Consider the following 20,590-nt stretch of genomic DNA (forward strand, 5'->3'; position numbering starts at 1 on the left):
AGCTTATCATTTCAAAATTAATGACTGTTAGCTCAGATAGATCTCCAGTAGCTTTTCAGTAATTTCAATAAAAATGAATAAATGTTTGAGTACATAGAGTATTTTACAAGTTATAAATATGTTCTTTATGTGAGATTACTGTTTCTTCAAATTCAGATGTTCTCAGCCAATTGTTTTATGATTAAATAGTGTCATATTATATTAACTAGAAATTATATATTTTGATGCAGGTATATGTGGTTTGAATATTGGTTTATTTGTATGTCATTTAAATTACAAGTTCTTAACAAGGGATATTAGAAGAAAGTTATCTGTATCTTAGGTAATCAAAATACTTTTCAACTAATTCATTTAAACAAGTTACTTATTGTAAATGTAACACATGAAGATAATAATAAATGTGCTAAGAACACTGTAGAAAAGAAGTTGCTCAAAAGCAACTAGATCACGATATCAACAAACTGGTAGATGGACATAATTTAGACTGGTTAAATAGTGTAAGTATAATTATGTACAATATGTATATTCATGAATGTTTATTCATTATTATGTCATAAATAGATTAATTTTGTTGATTGTTAAATTGGTTTGAAAAATGTTTGCACTTTATAGAATAATCACATTTCATTGACCTGGCGTATTAATTACAGTTGATTATTTACAATTTCAGGGGCACTGAAAGCATATAATCCTAGAATTATTGTTAAAATACTATTCTTTTTCTGTTTTGTTTCTACTGATTTGTTTGCTAGAATTATTAATTAAAGAAGTATTGAAATATGAAGTCTTAACATGGCTTCAAGATATGTTGGAAGTGAATATAGCTTTGACTTAGGCAAAAAGTATTTCCTATTGATCAAGTTAATAAAATACAGAAAAATAATACTTCTGTATAAAACAAACAAAAGCAGAGAGAAAATTTTTCATCTCAAGTGCAGGTAGACAGGCATCAAATATTTTAATTAAAAATAATTTTATAGTCATGTGAAAAAGTTAGGACACCCTATGAATATGCATTTTTGTAGAATTACATTTACAGAAGATCTTGAAAAGTCTTTTCTTCAGTTTTAATTGTTTAGTTGTATTCCTATAATCTCTCAGTATTGTTGAAATTGAGATTAAATATCTATATATCCAAAAATGTTACACAAATACACAGGCTTTCATAGGGTGTCCTAACTTTTTCACATGACTGTATGTAGACCATATAAATGAGCGAGAAATAGAAATACTTTTCATTGTGTTTTTATTTTTCAAAGTAATGATAAAATAAAACCATTAGTTTTTGTACTTCATTAATTTTTAAATATTTTGACATATTTGAAATATACATTTTAATGCATCGTATTTAACCATAGTATCCATTTCTTGATTTTAGTACTTGTGGTTGAAACAGCTAAGTAATGAAGGTAAGCTTGGTAGTTTCATTTCTTTCAAGTAGTTTTGTATTGGACATCAAGCGTACTGAAAGTCTTACATCTAATGTGTGTAACCAAAGATTGACAGTAAATATTTTATCAGTAACACCCTTTATTAATAAAAGTTAAATATATTTTACTCCTTGTCTCTTGCTACTGTTGGAACTTCCACAATGGTTATAATCATGCACTGTTACTCAACATCACAGTGTTTATTGTAACAAGCTACTGCATAACATGGTAAGATTGATTCAAAACCATTTAAATTTACAAACTCCTTGTACACTCTCTACTACACATGGACATTGGCTTTCAAGACCACATTCCAAAGAGACTATGTGAACTGCATCAGGGGACCACTTTATATCTGTGGTTCTTTGGATGCCTCTTTCATGGAAAAAGACATTTGTTTTGAGACATCATAAAAAGTTGGAAACTTTTGGCAAGTGAATCTTCATAAATGTTTGTAATTTGGTACATGTATATTTGATGACAAAATAACAGTGTAGTTGACAGTTGGATAAGAATTAATAAAAAAATTGTTAAATGAAAATCACATTTACAGCAGCATCCTAGTGGATTTTTATTTTTACACTCTGGATTTTAAATGAAATACTTTAATTATATATTAAATAAGGTTTTTTGTGTAAGTAATAATGATTTTTACATTATTTTCAAAAATTTTATGAGCACACATAGTGCTCTTAAAATTATTTTCACATGTCTTTGCTCTGAAAGATATGTTACAGTGATATTTAATTCACACCTAAACTTAACTAGACTTAAAATTTTCTGTTAATTTTGATGACGAGAAACCCACTTGAAATAAAAATGTATCTCAGAATGGCTGGTAGGTGTATTGACACTTTTACTGATAAGGAAAGAACAATGTTTCGACCTTCCTAGGTCATCTTTAGGTTAGGAAAGAGAGAGTTTGAAAGTGAAAGTTTGAAAGAACAATGTTTCGACCTTCCTAGGTCATCTTCAGGTTAGGAAAGAGAGAGTTTGAAAGTGACCATTGACAGGCACATCTTAGGGATGAGAGTATAAACGGGTACCAGATTGTAGGGGCTGTTGCAGGTGAATGTTAGGTTATTAATTAGTATAGGTATAAAGGTGTTCCTTTATATTAGTTAAAATTTTGGTTTTAGTTGCTGTATATGTAGGGCTTCTTTGATTTTGCATTTGTTTATATTTGTTTCCCTACTTAGTATCTGTGTGTTTTCTATGGTTATGTTGTGTTTATTTGATTTGCAGTGTTTAAAAAGGTGTGAAGGTGTTATTTTGTATTCTCTGAATGTAGTTTCCATTTTTTCTGCTTGTTTCACCAATATAGAAGTCATGGTAGCTGTTGCATTGTATTTTATAAATTATGTTGGTGTTGTATTTGTCAGAATAGTTTTTACATAGTATATACTTTAGTTTTGTACCTGGTTTTTGAATAAATTGAGTGTTTACCAGAATGTTGTGTTTTGTTATAAGTTTTTTCTAAGTGTTGGTTACTTTTTTGCTGATGTCGGGAACATATGGTATGCAGCAGTATAAGGTTTTGTAGTTTGTTGTATTGTGGGATTTATTGTTGTTTGTTTTTGTTAGTCTAGGTGTGTGCATATAATTTTTTCTTTTTTTTTCTGAGGAAATTTGCTGATGTTGATGAAGTGTTGTTTTATTTTGTTGATTTCATCATTAAAAATAACCAACATTTGAAAAAACACTTAATAACATTCCAGTAAACACCAAATTTATTCAAAAACCAGGCACAAAACTAAGGTCTATTACTATGTAAAAACTAAACTGGCAAACACCAACAGAATTTATAAAATACAATACAACAACTGCCATGACCTCTATATCAGGGAAACAAGCATAAAAATGGAAACTAGATTCAAAGAACAAAAAAAAATACCTTCACATGTTTTTGAACACTGCAAATCAAATAAACACAATGTAACCATAGAAAACACCCAGATATTAAGTAGGGAAACAAATATAAACAAATGCAGAATCAAAGAATCTCTACTTATACAGCAATTAAAATCAAAATTAAACCAATATAAAGGAACACCTTTATACCTGTACTAATTAATAACCTAACATTCACCTGCAATGCTCTCTACAGTCTGGTATCCATTTATACTCTCGTCCCTAAGACACGTGTCCGTCAATGATCACTTTTAAACTTTCTGTTTCTTAACCTGAAGATGACCAAGAAAGGTCGAAATGTTATTCTCTCCTTATCAATGAAAGTGTTAATATCCATACCAGCCGTTCTGAGATACATTTCTGCTAATTTATAAGATATAATTCCACTGTTGTTTTTCAAAAAGGGGTTGTGATTTGTGACTCCAAGTAGCAAACTTTAAAATCTTGACAAATGTGCAATATTCCAGCAAGTTCTAAGGATTTGGAACAGTATGCTGATATGTTTTTGAAACAGCACATCTCTGGAAGAAGGTTGCTTCTCTTGACTCCTGATGATATGAAAGAAATGGGAGTAATTTCTGTTGGTCACAGAATACACCTTATGGTAAGATATAACTTGTGTTAAGTTTTATTGACTTCATGAAAAAAATTATTGAAATGTGAACAACAAGTCATCACTTGTACACTTTAGTAAGTTGAATGTATTGTGTTTTTGTTTGATAACTGTGATGTAATGACTTGCAATAAACTTATTTTTACATTTAATTCATTATATGGTGAATATTGTGTTGGAAGTTTATTTAATTAAATTTTATCTATCTCAAACTCTAGGATAACAAAAATTTTCATATTGTTATGAATAATGTTGTTGGTAGTTATTTTATTTTAATACTGTACAGAATAATTTGGATAGAACAATGTATTTATATCAAACTTTTGGGTGTAATTTTTTTTATTTCATAAACAAAATGCATTCCTATTAATAAAACAAGTTGTTTTTTTTACATATAAGTAGTTTTTATTTCGTTTTAAATACAGACGAGTTTTTACAACATCAAATAGTTTTGTTGATATAAAAGATTATGTTATGCAATTTAGTACATCAATATCACTAATAGAACAGAATTATTGCTCTTTATTTTTGGATTACAGCAAACAACTTTATTCACTTGCTGTTTCTTTTCTGTAGTTTTGTACAACATGTTTAAATGCTTGGAGCAAAATAATGCTGAATAAATGGTAATAAAATATTTAACTTTGGCACTTTCATTCAAAAAAATGGCAATAGACCAATTCTAAACTTTCCAAACTAAAAGTGTTAAAATTGTTTATTAGGTATATTGCATATCTTGTGACATCACTCACATAGTTTTTAGTAGTTAGCTTCTACATAGATAAAATATTTTTATTTATAATGGCATGCATTTGTTGAATATGTCTTTCATGCAATGTAAAAAGTACAATTTTAAATATTTACCTTTAGTTTCAAATTACTCATACTGATGTAAGATAGCAGAACAATATTATAAAGATTTAAGCTTTGTATTTTTATTGGCTACTTTCATGTATCATGGCCATGTGGTTAGGGCATTTGACTCTCAATATGAGGCTCTCAGTTTCAGATCTCTGTCCCACCAAATACTCTCATCCTTTCAGCTGTGAGGGTGTTATAATGTGATGGTAAATCCCACTATTTGTTTGTAAAAGAATAGCCCAAGAATTGACAGTAGCTGGTGATGGCTAGCTGCCTTCCCTCTAGCCGTACACTACTAAATTAGAGATAGCCCTTATGTAGCTTTGCATGAAATTCAAAACAAATCAAACCAAAACTAATGTATCATATATTTCTCTGTTTTCAACTTAACAGTAATAAGTGCTATGTTTTTAACCACTCTTCTTTCCATCTAGAAAATATTTCAGACAAAAATTAGAAACAATTCTTCTTCTTTGTTTAACACAGGGTATTTTGTAACTTGAGATTCGTTTTTGGTGAGAAATTTTATTTGAATTCACTCACCTGTTAATTAATTTCCATTCAATTTTAATATTCAAAATTTGCAGTCCATTATTATTTGTTAGTACTAGCTATAGCAATTTATTTGCCAGTCAAAAAGTTAATCTAAGAGTAATTATGTTTGTCTGCATTGTGGCCAAGATCTAATCTAAAATGTCTTACTTTTCTCCTAGGATTCTATTGAAAAGCTACAAATTCATAACAAACGAATGCTAGAATTTCCCCCTTTACATGAGGTATGTCTAAGATATAGAAATAATTATTTAACACTGAAGGTTAGGTAGTTTGTGGCTTTATAGTAATGCTTACCTTGGATAATGTTCCTTATGTAAATATTTTGAAGCATAAGTTCTGTAATATCTGCTGTAACATTCCAAAAGTTTGTCATAACCTTGTTAGCAAAAACAGTTTCTCTGTAAGACTTAGTTACCTGCTCAAATTTATAAACTTCAAGAAAAATTTCATTTTTTACAGCTGTAATGCTTCTTTTGTTTTTCAGACTTTTAGAAAAAGCCCCTCTCCAGTTTCTGTTCGACCAAGGCATTTTTGTTTAACACTTCTAATTGGTCATCACTTGCGATTGGGTTCAACCCCTGGTGATCACAAGTGGAAGATGTATCTAGAGGTAGATGAAGAAGAATCTCCTTTAACAGCTGTAACATGTATTAAGGATGTTAGCTTTGAATGTAAACAGGCTGGATTGTCATTGACAAAGATCTCACAGGTATGTAATCTGTAAATACCACCAGTGGTTACCTCCATTTTGCATGCAATTAGAATTATTTCATGTTTTCTGTTTTACAAAATGTGAAAAAAGGTTACATTAGCTGCAGTTGGCATAAATAATTATGACTAATCTTTATATGGTCAGCCATTATCCAATAAATATAGCAAAATATAATATTAATGAATTTTATTTTTCCATTAATAAATATCACTGACATATTCTATAAAAATAAAATGTTTCATCAGGGTAAAAGAGTGTTTGATAAACATACTTAAAGCTTTATTTTAATCCCTTAAGTGGGCAGCATTTATACAGAAGCCACACTAGTGTGTAGCTCCAACTCTTTGGGTGTGTCATCCATATTCTTCGAGCTGCATCAGTGGTCTCTTAGTTCCCTTGTTCATACAAATATAATACACAACTCAGCATTTGTATTTAAAATACATTTTGAATGAATGATTTCTGACAACTGTCAACAAGCATGGTTATTCTCATAAAATATAAGCATGAGTAAGGTGTGAGTAAAAAATACAATTAGTGATATTTTAAGAGATTCATCTGATGAAACTGGTGAAAGTTAACAAGACCTAATTACATTGTGAACCTAGGAGAATCATTGACATGAGACAGGAACAAGTTAGCAGCAAACATTCAAGTTATTTTAATTTAATCTGTATACTTTTAAAGCTAACAACTGTATAAAAAGTAAAGAACTTTGTGTACACTGCACATGATGAAATAGTGAAAGTCATAGAAGACTATTAAAAGATGCTCTAATTGACATTAATGTACAAGCTTACAGTTTGTATTAAAATTTTATGTTCAGCATATGTGCAAAAGAAATAATTAGAATATATTTCTTTTAAGCCTCCCTTTGTAATGGAAAAGTGGTGTGTTGGAATTTCAAGTGATCAGGTAGTCACATGCATAGTATCATATGAGGTAAGGACTTTTTGTGGTGTGTTATGTTTATACTTTACTTTCAAAAAGTATCCAGAATTACTGCTTTTATTTGTGTTTTCTGATATTCCATTTTATTATGACATAAAGTCATATTTTTCAGTAACATCTTAGTTTCTAATTTTAAGTACAGCACCAATAAAAACATTTTGTTTGCTAATTTTTATGTCATAATACATAAATATATAATGATAGTATGATCCTCATCATTCATGACTAGTACAATGTGCTTATTCTCAGTTTGTTTATTTTTATAATGAGAGGATGATATTTAAATTGAGTCATGCAAACATCAGACTTAAAAATATATATTATTAATAATGGAAAAACATCAAAGTTTAGCAGCCAGATGATAACTGATGGAAATTATACATGAACAATATATCCCAAAAACCACCAAAATATTATATTAATCTAACTTTAACAGTTGTTGTTTACTATATTTGATAATATCTCACCTGCTATGTTATTTATGTATTATTATTGTTAACAGTGTATTTCGTAATGTTTATTTTATCAAGTGTCAACGTTTTTTAATTTATTGTTTATTACAATTATTTTTTATCATAGAGATTGTTTTGCATTGTTAGCTTAATATATGTATATAGGACTAACCTGAATCTCATGAAACATTATTGGTATTATGCCTGCAAATATTGTTAATGCCTTCATCAGCAGTGGATATATATAAGGTTTAGTGTGGTTAGCACATTCTTATACAGTCTTCTTTATGTAAACTTAAAAGTTCAAAGAAACATTACTGAATTTGCTATCTAACATTTACATAGACCACAGAAACATTTTTCAAATTCAAAAGCAACAGCTGATGAATAAATAAAACAAGGTTTGTAGCTTAATTATATCAATGGAAATGCCAAACTTGGCTCACGCAAACAGAATTTCTTATGCTTTAAATTAACCATAACAGCAGTCACAGTCAGATTATCAAATGTTAGTAAAATTATTTGATTACACTATTATGTAACATTCTAGTTCAACATTCATGCAAAAGTGAGTCTAAAAATATAAATCTAAGCTTATGAAAGTGCTTGTGTTTATCAAGATACATATTTGGATTTATGTTTTATTTCCTAAAGAAAATTAAAGTATCAAAAAATAATCACAATTTAATTAATTTATTAGGAATGTTTTTATAGAAGTTTTAAGTTTTTGTGAAATAAAGACTAAAACCAACATTCCTTCACAAATAAATAGTGCAGTATTTTTATTTGAAGACCCAGTTACTCTCGTTTAGTATTGTACAGGGCAACAGCTGGCCTAAGGCTTAACTATAGGTTATAACCACAAGTATAGTTAAGATGTGATTTAATTTTCCAAGATTAGTACCATCATTGTAATAATAATAATAATATAAAAAAAAACTGCAACTGAAAGAAAAAAACTCAAAGTATTAAATATTTTAATGTATAATTTTTATTTATGGTGATAAAAGTAACTAAGATGTAAAAACTAGAGACTTATTAGGTCAATAAGGTAAAATAATGAAAATGAATTAAAAATGTTGCAGTATATGCTCATGAATAGCTCTTGCATTATGTCACTCAATATGCTAACATTGGCTACGTGAAGAGATTTCTAGTTCTGACAAGACACCGTACTTCCTCTCATATACATAATTATTCTCATTCAATGCTGCCTTCTATTTGCAAAAATGGTTCACATGTCTTTCATTCAATTCACATGACTTAACCGATTTTCACATGCAAATTATCATGCAACAAACCTCTGTCAATAGTAGTGTCACACACACACCATGTGATTCCCTCTGTGCTATTCTACCTAACTGTTACTTCTCTTACTTCTCATTTGGCAATGCTGGTGTTCAGTCATTTAGTTTGTGTTCTCTTCAAGTGCTTTGATATCAATTTCTCTCAACAAATTTATTATTTATTATGAAATTAATTTAGTTTGTGAGAACTATTGGGAGCTGGGGTCCACCCTACTTTTTATCGATATTACTTACATTCCTCCTACAACTGTTAAACCTGTTTAGGATGAGCTAGATTTTGTCAATTTTCCTCCACCTGATTATGGCTTTCCTTCCCAGGCTTTTACTGTTGAATGTGCTGGCCTACCTTATCCTTTTTTAGATACATTTCAAAGTATAATTTTCCTCTCATTCTCTAGACATTTTGTTATATGATTAATATTTGTGTGTCTCTGTTGGGTGAGGGTACATGCATACCTCACTTCTCCACAAGCTTTGGCTCAGTTGGTCTTAGCTTACCATCAGGCAAATTTTCTTATTGATTCTATGTACTTAGAATCTCTGTTGCGTGTTTGCAGGGGCAGTCTCCATTAATCATATGAATGTTATCCCCCACCTAGTTTTCCAGCTTCATCTTACCCTATTGACTCTCCTACAGGAAATGTCTACCTTGCACCTCTTTTCTTAGATATTTGACCTATATCTAGGAGATTTTCAAGGGATAGCTCTTACTCCTTCCATCCATGTTTGGACATTTGCTGTCATTAGTTCTTTCCCTTCACACATAACTTCTTTCTGTCGGAGATCTTGTGGAATGGGACATTGTTTTTTACCATTTGTTCACCATCCATTTCTAATAGGAACATGTGGTTGGCTCTTTTTTTCACTGGTCTCTTTTTTGGTGCTATTCCTGTACATTTGGCATCATGTAAGGTATCTGCAATGTATATTTTGTTTTCTTTTTTGTTGTTGCATTCTGGATCATTGCCATCATTATCTTTGTTCCATATACAGCACCTTCCCATCCTTCACTTGTCTTTCTTGTGAGTTTCTCCCTTTGTCATGTATGCTTGGTGCTGATTTGATCACAATCAGATGGGCAATTTCTGCATGACTAAGAATGCCCACGGTTCATGTTCTTATTTTTCATTTCTCATAATGCTCTCTTAGATTTTTCCCCATGTGATTCAGTACCAGTTTCATGCCTTGCCCTTCTAAAATTGTTTTGGTTCTGTATATCTCTTGTCTGGTAGTCTACATTTTACCTGACTTACACCTTTTTTTAGAATTTTACTAACACCATGGATGTCTGTCTTTGATTAACTCATTCCAAACCAAAGTTGTCATAATTTCCTTATCTGCTTCTTAAACAATTAGCTTGGGTGGTTGGATTTTCCATTTGGATAAGTTTATCTTGTTACTTACCTGATAATCTTGGCTATTTTGAGAGTATCTTTTTAAACACCCACCTCTGTTAAATTCGATGAAGCTTTCTGTTATCCACGCCATTGTGGTTCTCTATCTCACAGTGAGTTTTTAACACATTGGGGATGTGACATTTACAGTAGCACTACTTCCTTTCCTCTTTGCCTATATGTATTTATCATTAATATTTCCCCCACGTCTCTGAGTTTAGTGATTCTTCCCACTTGTCCAGATTTGCTTCTCTTCCCTGGTGCTTATCTCCAAAGTTGGGAATGGGTCGATCAGCAAGAGGCTTCAGGAAATGGTCTATGGACAGAAGGTCTTACCATGTTAACACCCTGGCCTTTTTGATAGTCCAGTGTAGTCCAGTGCTCACTTTCTTCTTCTTCCCTGGATTTGAATAATCATATTTTATTCTAAATATTTGATGGTGATGACTTATATCACTTGCCAGTGTAGCACTTACTCCCTATGTGGTAGACATTTGATCTTCACTTTTGAACCATCAAACTTCATAAAATTTCCAGGTGTGTTGTGTTACAGATAATTTTATCTTCATTGCAGATATTCATTCCAGTCCTGACAGATTTTTTTCCCAAGAAGTGACCTATTTAACATCTGATTATTGGTTGTTCTATCTCATGTGAGATACTTCTCCATGAAAAGTGTTTGACTTATTTCTTGATTCCAATGTACCTCTTTTGTTTAGAATCTCCAGTTAATCATCAACCTACCTTGGATTAGATCCAATTTATAATTTTAGCTTTTATCATTCTGTCACTCATCTTTCCAAGGTGACTTTGATTATCCATGTCACCTTGGGTCAAGTTTTTCTAATTGATACTTCATTGCAGCACAAATCTGGTTTTCTTGGCTGTTTTGGCTTTATATGTTCTTTTTGTTATGGATTGATTTTAATAACTTACACTTTGGAGACTCACAAATATAGTGTGCTGGCAGAAGTGCAGTTCACCCACTTTGACTGGGATCCCTCATCCAATCTCAGCAGTTGAGTTTTGGATTTAAGCTGAACCAATCAACATAACTCCTCATATATGTGTTCAGGGTGTCCCTGGACCCTCACTCTCTTTTCCTCAACTGAAATACACCAGTTTTGTTGACCACAGCAGAAGCACTTGTTGACTGCTCTGCTCATTCCTCTTGCATTACCCTTCAATGTTACTAAGGATGTTTATGCATTTGAAGTGGTTTCAGTCTCTTTGATTTGAGTGAGTTATATGTGTATGTTATTTCACTCTGTTCACATGTGCCTTATTTACGGATTGATGGTGGGATTTCTCCCTCCAGTTACGTTAACTAGAGAAGAAAATGGTATGATCGTCCTTCCTTCCTTCACTCACATGGATGCTGATTCCCAGCAGTCACATTTTGGATACAGTTGATTTTCAGTGTACAGTCAGTCACTAGTCACTCTATGCTTTTGGGCATATCCCTTTTCTACTTACATTGTGTCACCAGGGAGATTAACATTATAATAGACTGTGACTAGGATTATTGTCAAACTGTTTTCTCTCCCATTGGGATGTGCTCCTTATAATTTTCCCTCTGGATCTGTCACACCATTGCCATATTTGGGTAAAGAGAATATCTGGTACAAAAGTGGTGCAGTCTCCTACATACAGTCCTGTTACTGTTCCCTCATGATGGTGTTTTATGAATGCCTTCAAAAGGTGCTTCTACTTTCTCCCTTGCACCAGTTCCTCCACCTATTCAATGAGATTCTAGCTATGTATGTGAACAGAAATTTGGTACCTTGTCAGAAGTTATAGCTTTCATACACTGAAAATATATTTCCAATAGATACTTACAATTTACACTCACTGTTAACCAGTGCTTATGTTTCTGCCTAAACTCAAAGTGATATATAAGTAAAATAGCACAGAAAGAGTCACGTGGGTACATGGCACAACTATTGGTGGAGGATTGTTTGCTGATAATTTGCAAGAGAGAATTAGTTAAACCATGTGAATTGAAGGATGCATGATTGGCTTGTGGTATGAAACAAATTTTGCAAATAGAGGGCAGCATTGAACAATAATAGGTATGTCTGAGCAGAAGTAAGTACCTTCAGAAATAGATTTTCATTGAAGGAAAATTATATCTTTGGTTACATTTCAAAGAACTATATAACAGTACGTATATTAAGTTGAAACAGATGTTATGAATATTAAGATACACCATTGCACTTTTACGTTAAAACCTGCGATTATTTTGAAAAGAACAAAAGGGGTATTGTAGATTTATTTCTGTTGTTTTTTTTAATAATGACTACAAAGGTAATCAAATCAACCAAGTATATAAAGTTAGGATAGAAAAAATAACAGATAAAATATATAGTTTTCTGAAAAACAAGTTTTATATTTATTTAGGAGGATATAGAGCTTATCCAAATAAAATTTGAAAACTTTCCTATGAAGAAACATATCTTAACATGAAGATCACTTGCACTTGGAGCAATCAACACTCTGATTATATATATATATATTCACAGACAAATCTTTAGTAGGAATACTAAACTAAAATTCCTAATTTTTTGTGAACAAAAGGCTTCTAAAGTTTACTGAGAGCTTAACATAATTCATAAAGAAATACAAAACATGTTAAAAGTTACATTATGGAAACAAGGTCTTAACTAATTTTCTATATGGCACTATATATAAACTTTTTTTAAACTTTTAAGTAACATAGTATTCAATCCAGCATCCACTTTACAAGTAGCATCCTTAAAAAATTAAAATTAGCAAGGTGGTTTTTTTCAGATAGAAACTGATTTCCTGACAAATATCAGATAGATCAGCTAATGACTACAGATTCATTCAGAAATTCAAAAGAGTAAACTGCATTTGATAACATGAGTGAAGTTTCTAATTATATTGAAAACAGTGAAACTTGAACTACATTAAAAATAAATACAATTTTTACTTTGAAACAAATGAAAATAAACAAAACAACATACACAAATATTTGAGCACATGAAAAGTTCATATCTTCTACTGGATTGTAATTAGCTCCACAGCTTTCCTTCTCTGAGGACTGACACTTGTCAAACTAAAAGCAGTGATCTTAAAGTAAACCTTCACTTTTAAATTTTAAGCTAGAAAACGAACTAAGAAAGCATACATGAATTCATCATGTAAACTCAGTTTCTTTATCTAGTTAAATATGGCACCTCACAGCCTTTGTTTTCTTACAGCATTGGCTGGCTGTAACATTCAGTTAACGTCAACTCAGGTAGTGAAATATATTACAGTTGCTAATCCTTTCAGTGTGGTTGCTGTATGTTACTACAAATATTATCCTCAGACAGAATAGACATTAAATATTATGGAGAACAAATTCAAGGAAACCACTAGAAGAACACAATTTTAGTGATTTTCTGGACCATGTTCTTATGCTAAAACTGCATACAAATTAAATAAAAAAAATTTTTTTTAATTCTTATGTAACTAAACTAGGAAAAAAATAATAACATTTCTGCACATCTCATTAAAATAAGATTTCCTTATAGTGAATTCATGTCGATTCTCTTTTATGATATCATGTTTCCCTAATTGATCTTGAAAAATTGCTTGAATCAGCATATCTAAATCTTTCTCAGTTTAATCTTACAATTATAATGCCTTATAATTACCAGGGTATCTCATGTCATGACCTTTAAAAAAATGGAGTAAAATTAACTAATTAATAACTTTCTGATCCTCATATTTATTCATTTACCTACCATAAAGGAATGAGAGAGAATTGCATATCTAATTTTATACCTTCTAAAATACAATAGGAAAAGCATTATCTCTCCTGGTATTTTATTTGTTTGTAAACTTTCAATCTTTTACTTCCTGCCAGGGAATTATTATCCATGATTCAGGTCAGTTCCAATATTTCCTACAGAATGCATCAAATTATCAAGTAGCTTTTGAGAATAAAAGGAAAAACATTCTTTAAAAATGTGTATATTTTATAGTCTTCTACAAAGCATCTTATGATTAACATCCTTGAAGTATCCAATTCTCATTTAACATCTTGCTTACCTGTAATGTACTTAAAAATATCCTTGCTGCTAATTCCAACATTGTCAGCCAGCTATTTCTCAGGAGCCCATTTTGATTTTCCAACTTTTTTAAGCCAATTCACAAATTTCCTATATTTATCTAACTTCCACCCTATATGTCTATTTAAACTTTTTACATTTATGTTTTTTCTTAATTTTCCCATTTATGTTTAATGTTAACTTTCCCTGTTAATCTTTTTCTCTTTTCAGAAACATACTTATCTTGAATTAAAAATAATTCTAGTGGCAGTGCAATATGTCTGAGGACTTAAAACATCAGAAATCAGGATTCAGTACCCATGGTGGGCAGATCACAGCTAACCCATTATGTGTTGCTTTGTGCTTAACTAAAACAAACAAATAAACCTATATTTACATACAAGTTTCTAAGATCTGTTTCGTATCACTTTTTAACTCATTATCCCAATCTACTAATGCTAATTTTCTCTCATAGTCTCAAAACTGACTTTCTGAGAATTAGGAATTAAAATTTAATTTTTTATTTTCATATCTAACAAAACATCAAACTTAATTATGTGGTGATTATTCTTTCCTAAATGCTCCTGCACTTAACCTTACAGCCATGTTATAAATTAATAGTTAATTATAAATCTAAAAAGGCAGCCATACTGGTTGACTCCTTGACCATTTGTTATAGAAAACAATAATTAATCACTTCAAGAAAAATTTTTCCCCTCACAAGTTAATTCTGTATGTACCCAATCAGTATGTCTAAAATTAGTCTTTCATGATTACTGAAGCAATATCCTTATAAATAAAAACCCTAATCTATTTGTAAAGTTTCTTGCTTACATTAAAAATTGCTGGTTAAATGCCTTATACCCTTTAAACCTCTTTTGATTGTAACCCATATATATTCAACCTTCTGAATACTATGATACATACTTCCTTTAGCTCAATAGCTTTTCTTAATCTTCCAATGCCCACTAATATATTGAAAAATAAGAAATTTTCTTGCTTGATGCACTAGCTTTTATATCTCATAAGTTTGAACTGATCATTTAGTATGCATAGAGCATGCAACAATCCTCCATCAACAGGAGCACAATACACACTCCGACAGCAACTTTGCATGAAACTCACTTTCTCAAATTGCACAAGTTGGGCATATTTCTCACTTTTTGTTTTAACTGTTTTTTTTTGTTGTTTTTTAATAGGTTTGATTTGCAAATCAGTTGTCACAACTTTCCTCCTGCTTTCATGCCTTATCCTTTATTCACATCTCAATGTTCTTGTCCTTATCCTTGCTTTTCTCTTGCCCATTAAGATCATTGATAGTGGTAGAGATGACTGCACAGTGAAGTTAGGTCCTGTGGAGCCAGGCTCCACTACTTTATCAACATTTGGAAAACCTTCAATAATGATTTGCAAGTTCTGTGGTTTTTGTGTCAAAGAGTCTCTCTCTTCAGTTCAGGTCACTGCCACCTCTTTCCTTATCTCCAGTTCCCCTCCCTTCTCCAAAGGATTCTGTCTCAAGCAGTCATCTACTTGAGGCAGTGAGAGAGACCTTCTTCTCAATGAAACTATTATGTCAATGGTTCCCATTCATCTGAGTTTTTATTCTCACCTTTTGTCAGGTTTCTTATAAGAAGACAGGGTGTGATACTTTATACTGCTTCTTTTCTTTCCCTCTCAGTATGACCTTCCATATTGTCATTTTACCAACAGTGTTGGACAACTTTTCATTGTTAATCTCTCTGAATGGTTTCCATTCCTCACTTTTCACAGTTCTTCACCTGGCTATTTAATCAGGAATTTTCAGTTTTACCAGTTTCTGATTACAGAACATCCATGTCACACGTTTCCTTTCACAAGATTCCCCCAGGTCTTATCTCCCATCCTGGTGGCTAAGCGGTCCAACCCTAACACACCATTTTGGCCTTGAATTCCTGTAGATGGCTAGTCTTTGGGCAGCTGCCCCCCAGGTCAATTGGCTGATCCACTTTGGTTAGGGCCAACCAGGTACCACTGTTTGATATTCTCAGTGGGTGTTGTGAACATTGTGTCTGATGCTGGTGTTTAAATATAGTGCTCACAAAACCTTGGCATTGCTGCATCCTTTTATTATGTATCCTTCAAATCACAATAAAAATAAAATAGTAAAGAAACAGATCATAAGTAAATGACCACTTCTTGAAAATTCTGAACAGCAATCTTTAATTTTTTCAAAACCTGTACCTCATTTTCTAATATTATAATCTTTATCATACAAATTTTAGGACAAATGTCTCCCTTTTTTTTATTCAGAAGGGACTAAAGGGGCTTGCTAGCTCTCCTAAGCCAGTAAAAAAGCTACATTCTGGGGACATCTTGGTAGAAACATCCACTCCGAAATACACTGAACTCCTCTTGCACTCAAAGGCCATTGGGAATATACCCATTGAATTCGTAACAAGGCATTATTGCTGAGAGGGCTTTGAAGAACATCCCTGAGCCAACGATCCTCCCTGGTTACTCCACCTGAGGAGTTTCTGCAGTGAGGCGTATCTCCACTAGAAAAGATGGAATTATGCTGCTGATCAATGTCCTAATTTCGATGTTTACATCACCACAACCACCTGCCACCATCAAAGCAGGTTATTTAAATTGTAATGTATGGCCATATATTCCAAACCCTTTCAAATGTTTCCAGTGTCAGCAGTTCTGTGGCTCAAAGACATCATGTTGTGATTTCTTGACATGTGCTCATTATGGTGGCAAGAACCATGATGCCTACAAATGTGAATTTGACCCGCATTGTGTTATTTGCAGTGTCTCTCACTCCTCTTTTTTGTTTTTGCCCTCAGTGAGTAGAGGAAAAAGAGATACAGTGGTTGATAACAGTTCCTGATGTTTCTTACCTTGAGGCCACTCCATCTTAGACATATGCTGCTGCACACTGTTCCACTGCTACAGTGGAAGTGCAGACAGATCTTTCCATGCCTCCATTAGTATCGTTCTCCAACTATGTGAAGAATCTTTTGCCTTCTGTGGTTAAGAGAGTAGACAAGTCAATGTCATCTCCAATCTCTGTACCTACCAATCCTTCCAGTGACTGCTAAGATCCTTTGGCCCCAGTTTATGGCATATGCTTAGGCTCAATTTCTCTGGCCCCAAGATGTTGAATGATTATTTGTCTTTGACCTCAGTTGCTGGACTCTATTTCTACTAACAAAGACCTGCCCACTTGATCCAGGGCAGAATTCATGGAGGTCAAAAGACCTCCTTCTAATAAAGAAAAATAAAGTGGTCATAAACCAAAAATATTCTTCACCTAAATAAAAATGGTCACATTAATACATTGAAACTGTCAAGGTTTCTGTTCAAATATAGATAACATTGAGGATTTCATTGATTCATATTATCCTGTGTGTCTCTACTTAAAGGTAAATGTTTCTGAAATCTGCTGATACAATCTCACCAGCAGTTTTCTTTATACATAAATAACACGTTTTGTGATGGACAAGTGCATAGAGGTGTGGTACTGCTGGTCAATCAATATGTGCCCACCCTATCTTTGCCACTCAGTACACCCTTGGAGGCCATAGTCATCTGTGTTTCCTGTTTGTTTCCTCTACCTATCTTCTAGAGAGATTTATGATCAATCAGACCTTGATGCTCTCATTGAACAGTTGCCATCTCCATTTCTAATCCTGGGAAACTATAATGGACATAATCTCCTCTTGGATGGTGCTAATATTGATGGAAGGAGTTGTTCCATAGAGCATATGCTCTCAGATCACAACCTTTATAGCTCCAGTACTGGTTCTTCTACCTATTTTCAAGCACCTAGTCTATCTTTTATTGCTATTGGTCTCTCTGTCTGCTCTTCTTCACTTTTCTCTCACCTTTCTTGGATAATTGATAGCAAACCATGAAACAGTGATAATTTTCCTATAATTTTGAGGGAGATTGGCTGTGGTTGATGCCACCTAATCTGCATGCCTTGGTTCTTTGACCTTAAGAAGGCTTACGACATTATGTGGAGGTACAGCATTTTGTAAGACCTCCATTACTGTGAGTTGTGTGGCAGTTTACCCATTTTTTTAACTTTTTGCCAAATAAGCAATTCCAAGTTCCATGTTGGTACAATATTTTCACATTCCTTTCCATTGAAGGTTGGAATTCATCAGGGCTATGTCATGAGTTTCACACTTTTCAGTATCAATATTAATACTATCACACTACTCAACTCTTTCCTACTGTTGTGAACGGGCTCTATGTCATTGACTTTGTTATTGTTTCATTCATCAAACAAGATGTTTTTCGGGTGGCAGCTTCAGACTGCCCTCAATTGCTTGTTGAAGTGGACCATAGCAAACATTTTTACATTTTCTTTCTCCAAAACTGTTTGAATGTACTTTTTTCACCAATGCAGTATACAACCTGATCTTGAGCTCTGTTTTGGTGATGTTGTTCTTCCTGTGGCCCCTGAGGCAAAGTTATTGGGACTTGTATTTGAACATAAGCTTACTTTCATTCCTCACATCAAACAGCTACATGTCAAATGTACAAGTGCACTGAGCAGCATCTGTGTCCTTTTGTTTTACCTGTGGAGAGGATCAGTGTTCTATGCACAAGATCTATCATGTCCTCATTCACTTCAGACTGAACTGTGAGTCTCTAGTCTATGTTTCTGCAAGGATCTTTGCTGAAACCCATTCACCAGTTGGGGCTTCATCTCTGCACGGGAGCTTTCTGCACTTCTCCGGTCCAGAGTTTGTACACTGAGACCCACAAACCTCCTCTTTACCTCAGTCAGTTGCAACTTTCTTTGTTTCTAATTTTCAGCCTTTTCCCCAACATCCCACATGGTGTGTCTTCTTTCCTCAGTGGGCTATGCTCTTTTGGAATAAATGGTCTGCCGTTCTTCCTTTTGGCCTTCATATCCAAGTGCACCTGGCTGAATTTGGTCTGTCCTTGAATGACATTAGTGTCTCTACTGATAAGCTCATCACACTGAGACATATCACCATCCGGGTGTGACCTTTCCTTGAGTCATCTGTAGAAAGTAGATACTCTTAATTAAAAGTATCAACTTCTGTTCACTGAACATTTTTTGAACCATTCTTCTCTTCCCATTTATACAGATGGTTCAAAATCAAGTGACTTGTAAGCTCTGTGGTTGCTCACAGGATCCCTTCTACAGTTTCTGTGTTCATTGCTGATTTTTATGCAATGTCTCTTGGCCTGGATAATGTAGAATCTATGCAGTACACCAATGGTACTATTTTCACTGACTCTTTTAGCTGTGTACTAGCCCTGGTATCACTTCACATTAGTTATCTCTCTGTTCTCATTCATATTCACAAACAACTGGCCCTTTTTTTTAATCTTTTGTTTCTTTCCAGCTTTCCTAGATACCTGACCACATCAGTATTTGCAGGAAAAAGCTTGCTGACTCCACAACTAAGCACATCTACTATAATGCTGCTATGGCTGTGCCTGTTTTATATATGGACTATGGTTCTCCACTTAAGGTTCAACTTCAAACCATTTGGCATTTGACTTGGAGTAAGCAACATCATAACAAACCTTTTCAGATCAAACCTTTTGTAGTTCTTTGGCCATCTTATTTCTCTAAGGATCAAAAGGAGGAAGTTGTCCTGGCAAGAGTATGCATTGGCCACAGTTTTTTAACTCATTTTCTTTTATCTGGAACTGATCTACCAGTGTGTGTGCCCTTTGTGTCACTCAAGCCACAATAGCCCACATTTTACTATTTTGCCATCATTAAGACTCTAGAGTGATGGAACCATTTCAGATGTGTTTTCTAAGGGTTTAGCCCTGAAATTGGATGGTGTTATTACTGATGGTGATAGAGTCCAACTTAATTAATTGTATTTTTAAACTGTAATAAGCCACTGGTCTTCTCAATTCTGTTTAAATCTTTCATCTGAATTTTGGACATTGTTAAGTCTTAATTCAATATATTTTACATTTAATAACAATTTTACTTTTATGATTTTTTACCATTTGTTTGTCACAGATAGTCTAGTTGCTTTACATCAATAAATGCTAAACAACCAACCAACCAGCAACTTCAAAAATATGCCATGGCTGGTACATGCATTATTTTATTCAAACATGTAACTCCTTCCCTCTTTCATCAGTATAAAAATCACCACAGTTTAAACAGGTCTATGTTGTTTCACTTTGTGATAAGTTTTTAGAAATTAAAGAACCTTTATTGAGGACTGCTGTTCATAACCAGGAAATTGAAAAATTAGTGGTATTGCTCTTTCTTTACACCTTAGATTTGCATGTAGGTATGAAATTACATTTGCCAAGATTTCAAAGTCCTTATATTCAATAGCAGGTTATT

General features: G+C 32.9%; 1 protein-coding gene across 3 annotated transcripts in view; it reads left to right on the top strand.

Moving 5' to 3' along the window:
- LOC143252965 (mitogen-activated protein kinase kinase kinase 20-like) overlaps positions 1-20,590 on the top strand; it is a 149,768-nt gene that overhangs the window by 110,914 nt on the left and 18,264 nt on the right. For all 3 annotated transcript variants that reach the window (XR_013029274.1, XM_076505918.1, XM_076505919.1), the window contains 5 exons: positions 1,379-1,409; positions 3,809-3,945; positions 5,529-5,591; positions 5,855-6,079; positions 6,950-7,024. Coding sequence is in view for 2 of the 3 variants with exons in the window: in XM_076505918.1 (XP_076362033.1) it covers positions 1,379-1,409; positions 3,809-3,945; positions 5,529-5,591; positions 5,855-6,079; positions 6,950-7,024 (531 nt within the window). In the remaining variant the exon portion in view is untranslated. The remainder of the gene's footprint in view (positions 1-1,378; positions 1,410-3,808; positions 3,946-5,528; positions 5,592-5,854; positions 6,080-6,949; positions 7,025-20,590) is intronic.

The sequence above is a fragment of the Tachypleus tridentatus genome, chromosome 6 (assembly GCF_004210375.1).
Source record: "Tachypleus tridentatus isolate NWPU-2018 chromosome 6, ASM421037v1, whole genome shotgun sequence".
NCBI lineage: Eukaryota > Metazoa > Arthropoda > Merostomata > Xiphosura > Limulidae > Tachypleus > Tachypleus tridentatus.